We start from the raw sequence: 18,144 nt of genomic DNA, 5'->3' as shown, positions 1-18,144 counted from the left end.
AGCAGGATTGCTTGAGCCCAGAATTTCAAGGTTGCAGTGAGCTATGAACACACCACTGCACTCCAGCCTGGGTGACAGAAACCCTGTTTCAAAAATAAATAAAAATGTAAAAGTTGGGGGTGGGGGAAAAAGAGCTCAGGGTCTGGAGCTATGGTCTAGGTTCACAATCTTGCCACAAGAAATTGCTGTGTATTCCAGAGCTGTCCCAAGGCTTCCCCGTATCTATTATGGGGATGGTAATAATAGCAACTTCCTCACGGGTTTATTCACAGCCTGGAAGATGAGCCTGGAACATTTTATTCTAGAAAATAAAAAGAAATGCTCAAAGAGGCTGCGCGCGGTGGCTCATGCCTGTAATCCCAGCACTTCCGGAGGCTGAGGCGGGCAGATTATGAGGTCAGGAGATCGAGACCATCCTGGCTAACACAGTGAAACCCTGTCTCTACTAAAAATACAAAAAATTAGCCGGGCGAGGTGGCAGGCGCCTGTAGTCCCAGCTACTCGGGAGGCTGAGGCAGGAGAATGGCGTGAACCTAGGAGGTAGAGCTTGCAGTGAGCCGAGATTGTGCTACTGCACTCCAGCCTGGGTGACAGAGCGAGACTCTGTCTCAAAAACAAAAAACAAAAAACGAAATGCTCAAAGAATGATAGGGGCATGTCAAAAGGCCACAGGAGCCAGCTTGAAGAGGTTCCCACTGGCCAAATTTGGAACAAATTAAACACCAAAAAATAAATAATGATAGCCATGGATTATAATCCACTGAATAAAATAAGAAAGCATGAATCCATACTGATAAGTTGAAAGTTATTGCCTCATAAGATAATAAAGAGCTCAAGCCTGTAATCCCAGCACTTTGGGAGGCCGAGACGGGTGGATCACGAGGTCAAGAGATCGAGACCATCCTGGCTAACCCGGTGAAACCCCGTCTCCACTAAAAAAATACAAAAAAACTAGCTGGGTGAGGTGGTGGGTGCCTGTAGTCCCAGCTACTCGGGAGGCTGAGGCAGAAGAATGGCGTGAACCTGGGAGGCAGAGCTTGCAGTGAGCTGAGATCCGGCCACTGCACTCCAGCCTGGGCGACAGAGCGAGACTCTGTCTCAAAAAAAATAAAAGGCCGGGCACGGTGGCTCAAGCCTGTAATCCCAGCACTTTGGGAGGCCGAGGCGGGTGGATCACGAGGTCAGGAGATCGAGACTATCCTGGCTAACATGGTGAAACCCCGTCTCTACTAAAAAAATACAAAAAACTAGCCGGGCGAGGTGGCGGGCGCCTGTAGTCTCAGCTACTTGGGAGGCTGAGGCAGGAGAATGGCGTGAACCCGGGAGGCGGAGCTTGCAGTGAGCCGAGATCACGCCACTGCACTCCAGCCTGGGAGACACAGCGAGACTCCGTCTCAAAAAAAAAAAAAAGATAATAAAGAGCAACTTCACAGTGGAGAAGTTTGAGACATTAGCTTCATCGAGTGACGGAAGTGAACCTCCTCAGCAGCGGACAAGTTGGCATCACGTGCCTCCCAGGAAGGGTGCAGCATCCCTTGCCCATGATGTGTAACCTGAATCCAGTGTGAAACAGACAAACCCAAGTTGTTGGTATAATTCTCAAAGTGTCAAAGTCGGGATAGTCAAGGAAAGACAGGAACTGTTCCAGATGGAACAACTAAGGGCAATGCGTGATTCTGAACAGAGTCCTTTTGCTATAGAAGACATTATTGGAACTTTTAGCAAAACTTGAATGAGTCTGAAGATTAGATGGTAGGAATATACAAATCATACTTTCCTGATTTTGATGGTCATGTTGTGGGTATTAAGAGAATGTCTTTGTAAGAAATACACAAGCGTGTGATGGGGCATCAGAGCACCTTACTTTCAAATGGCCTTGGGAAAAAGTTCCTCATTGTGTACTTGGAGAGAGTTTAATACAGTTAAGAGTGAGGACTGGCCGGGCGCGGTGGCTCAAGGCTGTAATCCCAGCACTTTGGGAGGCCGAGACGGGTGGATCATGAGGGCAGGAGATTGAGACCATCCTGGCCAACACGGTGAAACCCCGTCTCTACTAAAAAATACAAAAGAACTAGCCGGGTGAGGCGGCGGGCGCCTGTAGTCCCAGCTACTAGGGAGGCTGAGGCAGGAGAATGGCGTAAACCTGGGAGGCGGAGCTTGCAGTGAGCCGAGATCTGGCCACTGCACCCCAGCTTGGGCGACAGAGCGAGACTCCGTCTCAAAAAAAAAAAAAAAAAAAAAAAGGGGGGGTGCCTATATTCTTCCTTGGTGAGTGGAGATGGCATCCAGTTTAAGCTGCTAAGTGGCCAGAGGTTCAGATGGAGCCCTCTTCTGCCCAAAAGCGAATATTTTGTCCTCCTAGTGGGGAACATTATTTGCCCCCTACCACTAGGGCTCCCAGTTACCATGAGGCAAGGCAGCGAGCTACTCCATATGGTTAGCCTGAAGCAGTTCTCAGCCTTGCTGTCGGAGGCACCTGTGGAACTTTAAACTTCTGATGCTTGGGTCCTAAGCCAATGTCTGGGTGTGGCCTGGGCACTGGGAGTTGTAAAAGATCCCCAGGTGATTCTAAAGTGTGCTAAATATGAGACCCATTGACTCAGGGATTGGATTTATTATTCATCTGTGTATTCTTTTCCTACTGGTGCCATAGAAAATTTTCACAAACTTAGTGGCTTAAAATAACACAAGTTTATTATCTTACTGTTCCCAAGTCTAATGTGGGTCTCACTAGGCTGAAGTCAAAGTGTCAGCTGGGCTTCACTCCTTTCTGAAGACTAGAGTATCATTTCCTTGCCCTTCCCAGCTTTTAGAGGCTATTTGCCTTCCTTGACTCGTGGGCCCCTTCCTCCATCTTCAAAGCCACCAACATTGCATTTCTCCGACCATTCTGAGTCACGTCTCTGATTCTCTTCTGCCGCTTTTGTGCTTTTTGGATCCACCTGGATAATCTGGAAGTAACTATTTTAAGATTAGCTGATTAGCAACCTGAATTCCATCTGCAGTCTCTACTCCTTCTTGCTATGTGACCTAACATATTCAGATTCTAGGGATTTATGATGTGGACATCTTTGGGGGATCATTATTCTGCCTGCCACTGTCTGCAAATGTACTGGAGATTTTTCTTTCTGCTTGTGTTTTTGGTTTGAGACAGGGTCTCGCTTTGTTACCCAGGCTAGAGTGCAGTGGCACGGTCATGGCTCACTGAAGCCTTGACCTCCTGGGTTCAAGTGGTCCTTCCACCTCAGTCCCCCAAAGTGTTGGGGTTACAGGCATGAGCTGCCATGCCCAGCCCATTTTTCTTTACAAGTAAATTGGTTAAATTTTTAAAAAGAAAAGCAAAGACTTGGAGATGAGGGAGGGAGAAAACAGATTGGATTAATGATATGGGGAGTCAAAAGTCCCCCTCAGCAGAGTTTGAGTTGGAAGAGATGTGGAAAGGGAAAGGCAGGCCAGCCACACGGGCTTAGTGACAGCAGACTAATCTCATGGGCGTGTAGGGGTTAGATCTCACAGGGGGTTATCTGACAGCTCCCCTTCCCAGAGGAAAGGGCCTCAAATGGCAGGTCAGTGCTTGGGCATTTCCTGGAAACAGGTCACGAACAAGGATGGAAGCAATAGCTTTGACTACACCTTCAGGATGGGCAAGATGAGGGGAAGGGGCTTTTCTCTATCAGCTCCCACTGAAATACCTAGTTTGGACCAATTTTGTGAAGATAGTAACTGAAGCCACCTCTGGCTAATCTCCACACAAAATGAAAAGGTATTTCTATTTTGTAGATAAGAGGTTTTTGAGATTTTAACTTGTCCCAAGGTGTCACAGGTATGAAGTAGGTGAAGTGGGCTTTTTCGGAATTTCTCCCCTCCCTGATTCCCATGCGTATCTCAAGCATGAAAAAAAAAAACAACAACAAAAAAACACTACATAAATACCTGAAAGTATAGTAAATGTCTACATACCAAATGTCCAGAGTTCAAATTCTTCTCAACTTTTTTTCCTTTATAATTGTTTCCAAATCAAGATCTAAACAAGGCGTGCACGCTGCTGACTAGTATCTCCGTTATCTGTTTCTCCACGTGATCTCCCTACCTTTCCCCCGACTCCTTCCAATTTATTTGAAGAAACATGGTCAGTGATTTCTGAAATCATTCCATATTCTGAATTTTGCTGCTGGTGTCCCCATGAATTTTTTTTTTTTTTGGAGATGGAGTCTCGCTCTGTCGCCCAGGCTGGAGTGCAGTGGCCGGATATCAGCTCACTGCAAGCTCCGCCTCCTGGGTTCACGCCATTCTCCTGCCTCAGCCTCCTGAGTAGCTGGGACTACAGGCGCCCGCCACCTTGGCCGGCTAGTTTTTTGTTATTTTTTAGTAGAGACGGGGTTTCACCGTGTTAACCAGGATGGTCTCGATCTCCTAACCTTGTGATCCGCCCGTCTCGGCCTCCCAAAGTGCTAGGATTACAGGCTTGAGCCACCGCGCCTGGCCTCCTCATGAATTCTTACTTTGCACCTGGGTCCCTCAAGACTTCAAAATCCCCAAAACTCTCTTCACAAGGCCACCCTGTCTCTATGATGATACTGTGAGGCCCTACTATCCACTCAGCTCTTTACATATTAAGCACCTCACAAGGTATTTACCTTTTTGTAGTTGTACTTGACCCCTGAGAACATGTCCACAGGGATAGAGCCAAATGATGGAGCCAATATTTTAAGTTCAGTCAGCCTGACTCCTCAGCCCGCCCCCTTCTGTCATACTAGGTGGTCTCATTCATTGCATTACGGGTTGTCAATCTGTTCTTATTATTAATCTAAGCACTATACACTGGTTATACACTTTCACTAAGTGGATGACAAGCTAGTATTAACAGATAGCTATTCCCAAAATAAGAATATTCCCTGACTCCCAAAGAATACAGGAAAGAAGTAAGACCAGCCATCTATGGGAGAAGGAGCCAATGCAACAGCTAGTCTTTACTGGAAAGAAAAAACTTTACAGCACATTTTGAGTAACTTAGTACAGGCGCTCAGTGTGCCAGCCGGTGGGGCACCAGCTTGTAATGGGCTCCACAGCGGGGGCATCGCTGGGCTTCGCCTTCATGCAGCCAAAACCAGACGACGCTGGTGTTGTCCTCTTCACCTAAAAGGGAAAAAAGGTGGTTGAGGGTCATCCAGCCTAAAAAGGGAGCCTTTCAACAAGAATTTCTTTTCCTCAGACAACTCTGATACACAAGCAGCCTATGGTTGACATCTTAAGAGATCAGTTCAAGCCCTCCTCTCATTCTTCAGATGAAGAAATTGAGGCTCTGAGTTCACCTATGAGTAAACTGAGCTTGTATTAGGGTCACTGTAAATTCTAACAATTCCCTTGCCTATGCAGAATGCAAAGCAGGGTCCGTTCTGGTAGGTATTCCTAGTGTCTAAAATGATGCCTGGCATAGAAGCAGTACAACAATAAATATTTGCTGGGTGGGTACTCCTTCATGCCGCAATCCCAGTGAGCCAGTCTTACTGCTGTGCCACGCTTCTTTCCAGTAAGGATGAACTATCAGGCATAATGAGGCTTGAGAGGGTCAAGACCCTGACAGAAACTTACCAACATGCACTCACACACTGAAGATCTGAGTTAGCTTATAGACTCCTGTATTGTAGGATATATTAAGCAAGTGGATAAAAAATAGAGGTGAGGTACTTACAGATGCAGCCCACTATTCTCTTGTTGGTGATGGAAGGAACTAAATTAGGGTCTTCCTTGGTGCCTGAAGCTCCCTTTGGGGGCAGTATATTGTATGGGTCCTGAAAAAAAAAAAACAAGAATTGAACCATTATGCCAAATAAGCCCTACCTTTCAGAAGCTCAGGGGACTGTTCCTACAAGCCAAGTTTCCTGGATCAAATACTCCCAGAGAAGAGACTACTATGAACACATCCAAGGCCATATAAGTTCCACAGAAGACACAGAAGGGAGTTTCTCCTTACCAGTCCCTTCCTTGCAGCCAGCATGACCTCCCTCTCCAACCCAGTCGCCTGCTCATCATCGGTGGGAATACCACCTAAAAGAAGACACGTGAATTACGACGCTGACCGAAATGACTCTCAGAAAAATTACAAACAGAAATGATCAAGGAAAATGTCGCCCTGAAACTTCTGTATAAGTTTTAGTGGGCTCACAAGCTCCTAAAGGCTACTCATATCCATGGTCCCCCAAGAATCACCAAGTCTTGATCCACACAAGCAACAGCACTGGGGGAAGTTTTGTTTTTGTTTTTGTTTTTTTTTGAGACGGAGTTTTGCTCTTGTTGCCCAGGCTGGAGTGCAATGGCGCGATGTTGGCTCACTGGAACCTCCGCCTCCCGGGTTTAAGCGATTCTCCTGCCTCAGCCTCTCGAGTAGCTGGGATTACAGGCGCGCGCCACCATGCCCGGCTAATTTTTGTATTATTAGTAAACACGGGGATTCACCATGTTGGCCAGGCTGGTCTTGAACTCCTGACCTCAGGTGATCTGCCCGCCTCAGCCTCCCAAAGTGCTGGGATTACAGTTGTGAGCCACCGCGCCTGGCCTAGGAGCTTTTCTTTCTCCAACCACCGAGGCCAATTTGTCGACATTTGTCTAAAGGCACGTAGAACCCACTCGGCTTGAGGTGGGCGCAGGTTTGAAAGGCGGCCGGACCCCTCCCCATCCCGGTGGCAGTCTCGGTCCCTCCCAAGGTCACCCGGCACCTCATTTAGGATACTTTCGCAGCGGAGTCAGTTCGGGGGGCGGCAGGAGCAGCGGTCCAGAATTACAGGGAGATGCCTGCAGAACCTGAGGCACTCGGGGCCGTAAGCGGCCACTGGGACCTCCAGAAGCTGCACGGCAAGCCCCGCTTGGCCGCCCTGGGACCACCCTGGGAGGGCAACAGTCTGGTCCCTGGCACGCCCGGCGAGCCGAGTACCTCCAGATGCCATGGAGCGCACCGCAGCCACGCCACTGGGGCCGCGAGCCCTCAGGGCCTGCGCGGCCAGCGCTCCAGCTCCGCGAAGTAACCTTGAAGCCATCGCGTCCTCGACTAGCAGCAGCAGTTCCGGGAACAAGCTGCGGAGACAGGAGGAACTTCCGGGGGCGGGCTTCTTTCGCCTCCCGGTCAGCTTTCCGCTTCCTCCCAGCCCTCGAGCCCGCCCACTCCCACGACGGTGGCGGGGACGGAAACTGCGCATGCCCAGCTCGGCCTCTTCCTGCACCGCGCAGCGGCTGAGGCTTGGGGGCGGGTTTGCTCTTTAGTAAAGCTGGGAGGTGGGAAAGTTGTTTTGGTCCCTGGAGCTCAGCGGCTGCACCGCACTGGAGTTCCTACGTGTGTGGCCCGGTAGTCCGTGTTCTGCAAACGTGGAGGCTGCTGATGGAAGTCATGAAGTCCCCGTCTGTCAGGAGACTTAGTGAAACCCAAATGATTTGAATTTAGAAGTGGGATCCTAAAGATCGCTGCGTTCCTTACTAGGCTGGTTAGTGGCAGGGCTGGTTCTCGTGGCAGGGAGTGAGCCGTCGCGAGCGTGTCGCATTGGACGGGACCTACCTGCAGTCCTGGCCCACTTTCCTGTTATTTAGAGTTGTACTGTGTGTGGGAGGCGCGGAGCTCCCGGCCTGGGGAGGAGGACAGGGCCGGGGGCGGGACCCCCTACCAGGACCAAGGCCCTGGTGATGTGGAGGAAGTGGCCACTCTTTTTCGAGGCTCCCAAGGGAGGAGGAGCAGGAAGGGGAATTGATAATAGGAAATGGAGTCAGTCAGTCTGCTGTGACTGGTTTGAGTTCCGTGTTTGAAACGGAAAACGTCGTCCGTCCATAGCTTGCTGTTGCCGCCAGGCTAAGATGTGCAAATTTCTTGGGGTGAGCTTTAGTCAGTATAGCCCTGTGACAGGCCGGCTGCATGCGGTATCTGAGTTTCCCTACCAGATAGAAAAATCCCGTTCCAGTGGGAATTATGCTCATCATTGAATCTTCAATGCCTTGCAGAGGTCTGGTATATAGTAGGGTCCAGGAATTTTAGTAAATTTACTTCTTGTATAAAATATACAAAACCAGTTTATAGGGCTTCTCCTGGCCCAGTGAGATCCACTGGAGGCAACTTGGGGAGAATTGAAGGCTCAGGTGCTCCCACCTGTCTCATGCAGGCTATGATATTTTCAAAAGGATGTGGTGGAGCATTGCTTCACAGGAGCACGTCTGGTCTTCCTGGGTGCCCCCTCCACCAATTAAAAAAAAAAACCTGTATTCTAAGGCCAAAATTTTTTAAAGATGATTTTTGCTTTGAATGGCTTCACTGTTACTCCCTTCTCCCTCACCTCCACTGCAACCCCTCCAAATTGAATTGGGGAAAAATTCTGAGGAATGTTCCCCAAGGATCTATAGTTAATTTGCAACTGTGGTTAAGGTGTTTGTTTGGCAGGAGAAAAAAGCATTGGTCTGGAAAGTAGCTAGTTCAGCCACTTTTTATCCTTTGGGCCACCATTTCTACATCAGTAAAACTGTCGTTCAACTAGGTTAGTATTTCCCAGAGTGTATTCCATGCCATCCAAGTCTCAAGATATCATCTCAAGAAAAAGGACTTGGTCAAGACAGGGAGGTCCTGCATTTGATGACCACCCTTTTGGAGATGGACGCTAGCATAATAAAGGCTCTGATTAGGCTTGCAGCAAAGACCTCTTACTTAATTTACCTGCAGTTTAAGCCAGAGTTTCCCTTCTTAATTGACCACAAAACCCTTTCCTGAGGAACACCTACTAACTTGCCCCTCAGCAAACCAGTGAGATATTCAGCTCTGATATGTTTCCCTGCTGCCTGACCAGAAATGGTTTACTCCAGGCTGTAAAATGGAATTGAGTTTAGGCTTCTCATTCTCGTAGTAGGCTTGCTTAATAATAGGAAAGTTTTGCAGGCCCTCATCCAACTCAGGAAACCCTCAGCCTCACTCTGGGATTATTTAGATTGTGTGAGTGAGCTCCAAGGTCAGGGCCTGGCTCCCCGGATATCCCCGCTCATCCCCTGCTGCTTCCACCTCCCACCACTCTTCACTCACACCCAGTCCCTCAGGTCTCCTTTGGAAACAGTTGGCTTGGGGAACAGTCTGCCACCTCTGCTTCATCATTGTCTTTACCAGCTCAATAAACTTACTATTATTTTTATAGGATACTTTTTAGTTGTCAGAATAAATGTACATTATAAGTCAAACAGCACAGATATGTAAGGAAAAAGCTAGCAGTTTGGTGTTTATTCTTTTTTTCCTTTCCCTATGCCAGGGTTTCTCAACTTCAGCACAACTGACATCTTGGGTTGACAATTCTTTGAGAGAGGTTGTGCATTGTAGGATTTAACCCTATGTTGGCCGGGCGCGGTGCCTCACACCTGTAATCCCAGCACTTTGGGAGGCTGAGGCTGGTGGATCACAAGGTCAGGAGATCGAGACCATCCTGGCTAATACGGTGAAACCCCATCTCTACTAAAAAAATACAAAAAACTAGCCGGGCGAGGTGGCAGGTGCCTGTAGTCCCAGCTACTCGGGAGTCTGAGGCAAGAGAATGGTGTAAACCCGGGAGGCGGAGCTTGCAGTGAGCTGAGATCTGGCCACTGCACTCCAGCCCAGGTGACAGAGCGAGACTCCGTCTCAAATAATAATAATAATAATAATAATAATAATAATAATATATTCTGCCAAATTGCTTTCCCCAAGTTTGGAGCAATTCATGCTCCCACCAGTAGGGCATGTGTGGATCAGTCCCCACCACCAAGCCTTTGCAAATTTAGCCCCACTGGATGAAGGAAAAATTAGTGCCCTTAGTGCTGTTGGTGTTTACATTTCAGCTCCTTGACCGCTAAGGCAGTTGAACATCTTTTCAGATGTTTACTGATCACCTGCACTTCCTCAGGGATGTGAATTGGGCTTAACCACTCAGGCACACTATTTAACCTCTTTCTGCCTTAGTTTCATTGTCTTTTTTTTTTTTTTTAATTCTTATTATTTTTGTTGTTGAGACTGAATCTTGCTATTTTGCCCAGGTTGGTGTCAAACTTCTGGCCTCAAGCAGTCCTCCTGCCTCTGCCTTCCAAAGTGCTAGGATTACAAAGCATGAACCACCACACTGCAGGAGTTTGAGACCAGCTGAGACAACATAGGGAGACCCCCATCTCTACAAAATTTTAAAAACTGGCTGGGCGCGGGTGGCTCACGCCTGTAATCCTAGCACTTTGGGAGGCCAAGCGGGCAGATCACGAGGTCAGGAGTTCAAGACCAGCCTGCCCAACATGGCGAAACTCCGTCTCTACTAAAAATATAAAACATTAGCCGGGCGTGGTGGCAGGCACCTATAATCCCAGCTACTCAGGAGGCTGAGGCAGGAGAATCACTTGAACCCAGGAGGCCAAGGTTGCAGTGGGCTGAGATCGGGCCACTGCACTCTAGCCTGGGCAACAAGAGCAAAACTCCGTCTCAAAAAAAAAAAAAAATTAGCCAGGCATGGTGCCACCTGGCTATAGTCCTAAGTACTCAGGAGGCTGAGGTAGGAGGATCATTTGAGCCGAGGAATTCGAGACTACAATGATCTATGATTGTACCACTGCACTCCAGCCTGGGCAACAGAGCAAGATCCTGTCTCTAAAAAAAAAAAAAAGAAGGCCGGGCGCAGTGGCTCATGCCTGTAATCCCAGTGCTTTGGGAGGCTGAGGCAGGCGGATCACCTGAGGTTGAGAGTTCCAGACCAACCTGACCAACATGGAGAAACCCCGTCTCTACTAAAAGTACAAAATTAGTCGGGCGTGGTGGCACGTGCCTATAATCCCAGCTACTCGCGAGTCTGAGGCAGGAGAATCACTTGAACCCAAGAGGCGGAGGTTGTGGTGAGCCAAGATCACCATTGCACTCCAGCCTGGGCAACAAGAGTGAAACTCTATCTTAATAAACTAAACTAAACTAAACTAAACTAAACTAAAATACTGGTAAAGTATTTGAATAGGCATTTTTCCAGAGAAGACATACAAATGGCCTATAGGGTCGGGCATGGTGGCTGATGCCTGTAATCCCAATACTTTGGGAGGCCAAGGCAGATGGATTGCTTAAGGTCAGCAGTTCGAGACCAGTCTGGGCAACATAGGAAAATGCCATCTCTATTTAGAGAAAAAAAAAATGTTTTTAAATGGCCAATAAGCACATGGAAATATGGTCAACATATTCATCATCAGAGAAACGCAAATCAAAATCACACTGAGATACCACTTTATATCCAATAGGATAGCTAAAATAACAAAGACAGATAACGCCAGGTGCCATGGCTTATACCTATAATCCAAGCACTTTGAGAGACTCAGGTGGGCAGATGGGTTGCGCCCAGGAGTTTGAGACCAACCTGGGCAACACAGCAAGACCCTGTCTCTACAAAAAATACAAAAATTAGTTGGGTGTGGTGGCTGCACCTGTGGTCACAGCTACTTGGGAGGCTGAGGTGGGAGGATCACCTGAGCCCTGGAAGGTTGAGGCTATCGTGGACCATAGTCATGATCACACCACTGCACTTCAGCCTGGGGGACAGAGTGAGACCCTGTCTCAAAACACAAAACAAACAAATGATAATAAATGTTCACAAAGATATGGGGGTAATCAGATCCTCATACGCTGCTGATAGAAATATAAAATCGTGCGGCTGTTTGGGAAAACAACTTGGCAACTCTTTAAAAAGTTCGACATTGGCAGGGCGCGGTGGCTCCCGCCTGAAATCCCAGCACTTCGGGAGACCAAGGCGGGTGGATCACGAGGTCAGGAGATCGAGACCATCCTGGCTAGCACAGTGAAACCCTGTCTCTACTGAAAATACAAAAAATTAGCCGGGCATGGTGGCAGGTGCCTGTAGTCTCAGCTACTTGGGAGGCTGAGGCAGGAGAATAGTGTGAACCCAGGAGGCGGAGCTTGCAGTGAGCCAAGATCATGCCACCGCACTCCAGCCTGGGAGACAGAGCGAGACTCTGTCTCAAAAAAAAAAAAAAAAAGTTCAACATTAATCTACCATGTGACCCAGCAATTCCACTCCTAGGCATATCCAGGGACAGCACTGAAAATGTCTTCACACAGAAACCTACACACAAATATTTATAGCAGCATTATTCACAATACCGAAAAGGTGGGAATGACCCAAAGGTTTATCAATTGATGATGAATAGATTAAACAAAACATGAAACAGCCATATAATGGAATATTATTCACCCATATAAAGGAATGAAGTACTGGTATGTGCTACAACATAGATAAGCCTTAAAAACATTACAGTATATCGAAGAAGCCAGACACAAAAGACTACATATTGTAGAGTTCCTTTTATTTTTATATTTTTTAAATTATTTTATTTGAGACAGGATCTTACTTTGTCACCCAGGCTGGAATCCTGCAGCCTCAACTTCCTGGGCGCAAGTAATCCTCCTGCCTCAGCCCCCACAGGTAGTTGGGACTACAGGCACGCACCACCACGCCCAGCTACATTTTGTACTTCTTGTACTTTCACCATGTTGCCCAAGCTGGTCTTGAACTCCTGAGCTCAAGCAATCCACCGGCCTGGGCCTCCCAAAGAGTTGGGATTACAGGCACGTGCCACTGCACCCTGCCAAACAGATCCTTTTATACAAAATGTCTAGAATAGGCAAATTCATAGAGCTACAAAGTAGATTCGTGGTTGCCAGGGCCTGGGGGAGAGGGATGGAGCGTGGTTGCTGATGGGCACAGGCGTTCTCATCTGAGAGTTGAATGCAAAACCTTGTGCATATAATAAAAACCACTGAATTGTACACTTTAAAAGAGTGAATGGTAATGCATATGAATTATATCTCAATTTTAAAAATCAAGCATCAAGCAAGCAAGCAAGGAAGGTTCACCTTGCAGGGTCGTAGTGAGACGTGGGAAGGGGCTCTGATGCCTCTGCTGCTCATAGGGGCCTGTGGGTCCACCTTTCTCTCCTCCTAAGTGTGAGTTCCTCAAGGGAAGGACCTCCTAGAACAAACTCGTCTCCTTATCCAAGTGCCTGGCATGGGGCTTAGCGCACAGTAAGTGCTCCATAAACCCCATTGATTGCATGGAGACGATGATGCTATCTCTTTGTAAGCCAAGGGGAAGACATTACAGATTAGCACAAACACCTGGGTGTGCAGTCAAGAAGTGAGTGAATGAATCTGCAGAGCTATCGAACACATCCTCTGAATGAACATTTGTCTCCAACAACAGTCCTGCTCCGTGAGCAGAAGATTCAGTGAAGGAACCTTTCAGAAGGTTCCCCTCCAAAAAATGACATCAGAAAACATGAGCTCAAATCATCTCTCTACACGTTTTTTTTAAGGAAAAACAAGGGGGCCGGGCGCAGTGGTTCACGCTTGTAATCCCAGCACTTTGGGAGGCCAAGGAGGGCGGATCACGAGGTCAGGAGATCAAGACCATCCTGGCTAACACGGTGAAACCCCGTCTCTACTAAAAATACAAAAAATTAGCCGGACGAGGTGGTGGCGCCTGTAGTCCCAGCTAGTCAGAAGGCTGAGGGAGGAGAATGGCATGAACCTGGGAGGCGGAGCTTGCAGTGAGCTGAGATTGCGCCACTGCACTCCAGCCTGGGCGACAGAGTGAGACTCCGTCTCAAAAAAAAAAAAAAAAAAAAGACTTCCTCTCAAACTTGGCTTTTGGTCAGTGGGGACCTACAAAGGTTCAATGTGTATATCAAAAGTGGTATTTCTGTTTAGGGCCCATTTACCCTAGCCACAGCATGATCTTTGTTCTCAATGACTACAATGTGTTCAGAGTTTGAAAATCCAAATGTCATAAAAACTTTAAAAGAGATGCAATTCTTGCAGAGTCAAGTGGACTAAAACATTCCTGGTAAAGAGCTTACAGTGGATCATTCATTTGAATTTGAAAAACGTAGAAATGAACCTATCAAACACCAGCAAGCCCTATGGAATAAAACTATTGATGCAATTAAGAGAGCTGAAGAGATTAAACAGAAATGCCAAGCTGGCCAGACGCGGTGGCTCACGCCTGTAATCTCAACACTCTGGGAGGCTGAGATGGGTGGATCACCCGAGGTCAGGAGCTCGAGACCAGCCTGACCAACATGGTGAAACCCTGTCTCTACTAAAAATACAAAAATTAGCTGGGTGTGGTGGCACACACCTGTAATCCTGGCTACTCAGGAGGCTGAGGCAGGAGAATCACTTGAACCCAGGAGGCGGAGGTTGCGGGGAGCTGAGATCACACCACTGCACTTCAGCCTGGGTGCCACAGAGACAGACTCTGTCTCAAAAAAAAAAAAAAAAAGGCAGCCTTAAAACAAAAAATGAGTTCATGTCCTTTGCAGGGACACAGATGAAACTTGAAGCTATTATTCTCTGCAAACTAAGACAGGAACAGAAAACCAAACACCACATGTTCTCACTCATAAGTGGGATTTGAACAATGAGAACGCATGGACACAGGGAGGGGAACATCACACACTGGGGCCTGTCGTGGGGTGGGGGGCAAGGGGAGGGAGAGCATTATGATAAATACCTAATGCATGAGAGACTTAAAACCTAGATAACGGGTTGGTAGGTGCACCAAACCACCACGGCACATGTGTACCTGTGTAACAAACCTGCATGTTCTGCACATGTATCCCAGAACTTAAAATAAAAACAAAAGAAACGCCAAGCTAAATGTATAATGAACAGATTGAAGAAAAATAAAGAACTACAGAAAATCCAGGACATCAAAGAAATCAAGCAAAACATTTATTTTATTCGAACTCCTCTTGCAGGCAAAGGAAAGCCGTTGGAAGAGAAAGTGGTACAGCATTTACAATAGGCTGTGGACATGGAAAATGTCTCTTAAAAATCTCACTGTGGGCCGGGCGCGGTGGCTCACGCCAAGGCAGGTGGATCACGAGGTCAGGAGATTGAGACCATCCTGGCTAACACGGTGAAACCCCGTCTCTACTAAAAATACAAAAAATTAGCCGGGCATGGTGGCGGGCGCCTGTAGTCCCAGCTACTCGGGAGGCTGAGGCAGGAGAATGGTGGGAACCCAGGAGGCGGAGCTGGCAGTGAGCCGAGATCGCGCCACTGCACTCCAGCCTGGGTGACAGAGCGAGACGCCATCTCAAAAATAAAAAAATTAAAAAATACAAACATTAGCCTGGCGTGGTGGCAAGCACTTATAATCCCAGCTACTAGGGAGGCTGAGTCAGGAGAATTGCTTGAACCTGGGAGGGGGAGGTTGCAGTGAGCAGAGATCACACCACTGCACTCAAGCCTGGGCAACAGAGTGAGCCTCTGTCTCAGAAAAAAAAAAAAAGAGAAAATTCTATCAATACAGAAGTGAATTGTGGACATAAAATGGTCATGCCACTTGGATAATGGCCCTAGGCAGCATTTATGTAACAACTCATGACAAGAATTCACAGCTAGTGATATATAAAAGAAAATATTCTTTGCAGTTAAAAAAAAAAAAAAAAGTAACATATAAGGAAGATAATGAAGACACACATTAGTCATTCATCCCTCCTCCTGGCATCTCAGTTCTGTCCTCAGGGGAGGCATTTCACCCCAAAAGGACTCCTAGGCCCATGAGTAGTGTCTGGAAGTGTTACCTTCACAGATGTTTGTTCTGATTTTATACACTCAATCTACAGGAATAATTTCCTGTTAGACCTCAGCTCCCCATCCTGTGTGGGCTCTTAATATTGGCATGGCTGGGAGGCCAAGGCAGGCAGATCACCTGAGGTCAGGAGTTCCAGACCAGACTGACCAACATGGAGAAACCCTGTCTCTACCAAAAATACAGAAGTAGCCGGGCGTGGTGGTGGGTGCCTGTAATCCCGGGTACTCAGGAGGCAAATCACTTGAACGTGGGAGGCGGAGGTTGTGGTGAGCCGAGATTGCACCACTGCACTCCAGCCTGGGCGACAAGAATGAAACTCCGTCTCAAACAAACAAACAAACAAAATTGGCATGGCTTCCAGCTGAGCTCACCTTGACCCCACTCATCTTGTAAATGGGGTCATCCTCTGAGTTACACAGTGGAATCCCTCTCCCATCTCTCTGTCATGTTTGTCAGTTCTTCCCCAGCGATAGTCCCTGGAGTGGCCCCTGTTAAGGGCCTTGACATCCACTCCCACACTCCAATTTTACAACCACCTTCTTCAGGACTCCCTGTTTCCCACCCCTCCCGTCTCTGTTTGGCCTGTTCCTTGAGTCCTGAACCCGAACTGGATTCTGCCCGGCCCCGTAAGGTCCTCCTCAGGCTGGCTGACACCTAGCAGTCCTGCACTTGCCCACTGATAAGCGACATCTCAGGCCTCAAGCATTCACGCCTTTGCACATTTTATTCCCTTTGCCTTGAATGCTTTTTATCCTCTTGGAGATAAATAGTAAATTTCAAGTCAAATTTCAAGACTTTGGGCAAATGTTACCTTGTCTGAGGTCACTGGACTCTCCCAGGCAGGGTTGCCATCTTGCTTCAGTGTGCTCCTGCAGCCCTCCGGGCACACCTCCTTTGTGGGGTTGAGTACACGGCAGGGTTATTATCTTTTGGCACATGTTTTGGGTCTAGGCAGTGTGGCAGGTGCTCAGCTTTGTTGAATGACTGCATAATGAAGGGTGCATGATACAGGACAATTGTTTCTCCATCTTCTGATATACCTGGTTATTCAAACCTACAACCATTTTGTTACATAATGTCCTTGTATAAAATCACACAGGAGAAATTACTTTTGGAATTGGAAATAAGGAAAAACACGTTATTTCCTTCTACCATAGAACTCTATATTAGAGAGAGAAGCATGGAGTCCTTTGTGTTCCCCACCCCCTTCCCTTCTTCTCTTGCTTCCAAGAAGCTCAGAGCCAGGTTTAATGTTCATTCACAACAATCACATTAGCCTTCCTGAACAAAGTTTGGCTTTTCCTCCTCTTCCTGGTTTGGATTTTCTATCTTTTCTCTAATAACCTTTTTGAAATCGGGCAGTGGAATATGGAGGGGAAGGAATGGGTTCTGTAATCAGAGAAACATGCGTTCAAATGGCCCTCACCTCATGGCTGTGCAACTTGAGCAATTTACTTAACCTCTCTGAACCTCTAATTTCCCTTTTATAGGGTGATTACAGGGAATAAGTTAAAATGTATGTACTGTATATAGCACATAGTAGAGGATCAAAACATGATGATTACACAAAGTGGGGCTATAAGTGAATAAAATAATTGAAAGTGTCACTCCAGGCTGACCTCTGGAAGAATAAGCAGCCATTCACATGAGAGGAGTTGGGAAGGAGCAAGGCCAACTTGCAGCCCCTCTCCCCTAAGTCGGTCCCATCACTAGGATCACTATCCAAGGGACCGTTTGAAAGATGCCTTCTTAACTGGGCTGAGAGATCAACTCACCAGGAGTGGGCACATGTAGCATGTGGTTCCGCAGAGCAGGGCGGAGGGAAGAGAGATCCTAAGAGGAGGAAGAGGAGGAGGAGAAGGGAAGGGATGGAAGGAGAGGAGGAAGAAGAGGAAGAGACTGGGGAGGTCCTTGGCTGGATGTGGCCAGGCCCTGCAAGGATCCTCTGTGCTGGGGTTGCTGAACTACCTAAAGCAGCCCTGTTTGCCAAAGCTCCCTTTCTGTTCCTTCCAGGGTCTTCTGGGAGGAATGTGGAGGGTCTGAAGGACACAGACCCTGAACACAGACAAAGAAGTTAGGGCAGTGGAGGCCAGGGACAGTGGCTCACGCCTGAAATCCCAGCACTTTGGGAGGCTGAGGCGGGTGGATCACGAGGTCAGGAGATCGAGACCATCCTGGCTAACACGGTGAAACCCCAGCTCTACTAAAAATACAAAAAATTAGCCGGGCGTGGTGGCGGCACCTGTAGTCCCAGCTACTCGGGAGGCTGAGGCAAGAGAATGGCAAGAACCTGGGAGACGGAGCTTGCAGTGAGCCGAGATCACGCCACTGCACTCCAGCCTGGGCGACAGAGCAAGATTTTGTCTCAAAAAAAAAAAAAAAAAATTAAAACCCACAAGTGTCTTAGAGACCAGTGACAAATATGTTGTGCCCATGTTGTTCAGAAGGGTTCAGGGGAACCTGATGTAATTCGTGATACTGTATTAGGAAGTATGCCTCCCACTAACAGCTCTCCTTC

The 18,144-nt window shown here is 47.7% G+C and overlaps 3 protein-coding genes and 1 pseudogene across 3 annotated transcripts in view; 3 read left to right on the top strand and 1 right to left on the bottom strand.

The window, feature by feature from the left end:
- Positions 1-18,144, top strand: part of ANKRD39 (ankyrin repeat domain 39) — a 745,852-nt gene that overhangs the window by 563,233 nt on the left and 164,475 nt on the right. The window lies entirely within an intron of this gene.
- FAM178B (family with sequence similarity 178 member B) overlaps positions 1-18,144 on the top strand; it is a 218,462-nt gene that overhangs the window by 71,882 nt on the left and 128,436 nt on the right. The window lies entirely within an intron of this gene.
- On the bottom strand, positions 4,938-7,456 carry LOC126934339 (cytochrome c oxidase subunit 5B, mitochondrial). Its single transcript, XM_050755170.1, has 4 exons — positions 6,932-7,456; positions 5,975-6,048; positions 5,693-5,792; positions 4,938-5,136 (listed from the first exon to the last, which is right to left on the bottom strand). Exons 1-4 carry the CDS (start codon positions 7,191-7,193, stop codon positions 5,024-5,026), a joined length of 549 nt encoding a protein of 182 aa, XP_050611127.1. The 5' UTR covers positions 7,194-7,456; the 3' UTR covers positions 4,938-5,023.
- Positions 7,840-14,858, top strand: LOC126933522 (probable ribosome biogenesis protein RLP24; annotated as a pseudogene).

Source organism: Macaca thibetana, chromosome 13, assembly GCF_024542745.1.
Source record: "Macaca thibetana thibetana isolate TM-01 chromosome 13, ASM2454274v1, whole genome shotgun sequence".
Lineage (NCBI taxonomy): Eukaryota > Metazoa > Chordata > Mammalia > Primates > Cercopithecidae > Macaca > Macaca thibetana.
Note: the sequence above shows the minus strand (reverse complement) of the source record. Positions and strands in the feature narration are given on the sequence as shown.

What these genes read in the sequence shown, in the direction of transcription:
- LOC126934339 (XM_050755170.1), bottom strand. Translation starts at nt 7,193, where the DNA reads ATGCGCAGTTTCCGTCCCCGCCACCGTCGTGGGAGTGGGCGGGCTCGA. An exon ending in GCGCTCCATGGCATCTGGAG is followed by an intron (nt 6,049 to 6,931) that starts GTACTCGGCTCG and finishes GTCTTCTTTTAG; the next exon opens with GTGGTATTCCCACCGATGAT. An exon ending in GAGAATAGTGGGCTGCATCT is followed by an intron (nt 5,137 to 5,692) that starts GTAAGTACCTCA and finishes TTTCCCTTTTAG; the next exon opens with GTGAAGAGGACAACACCAGC.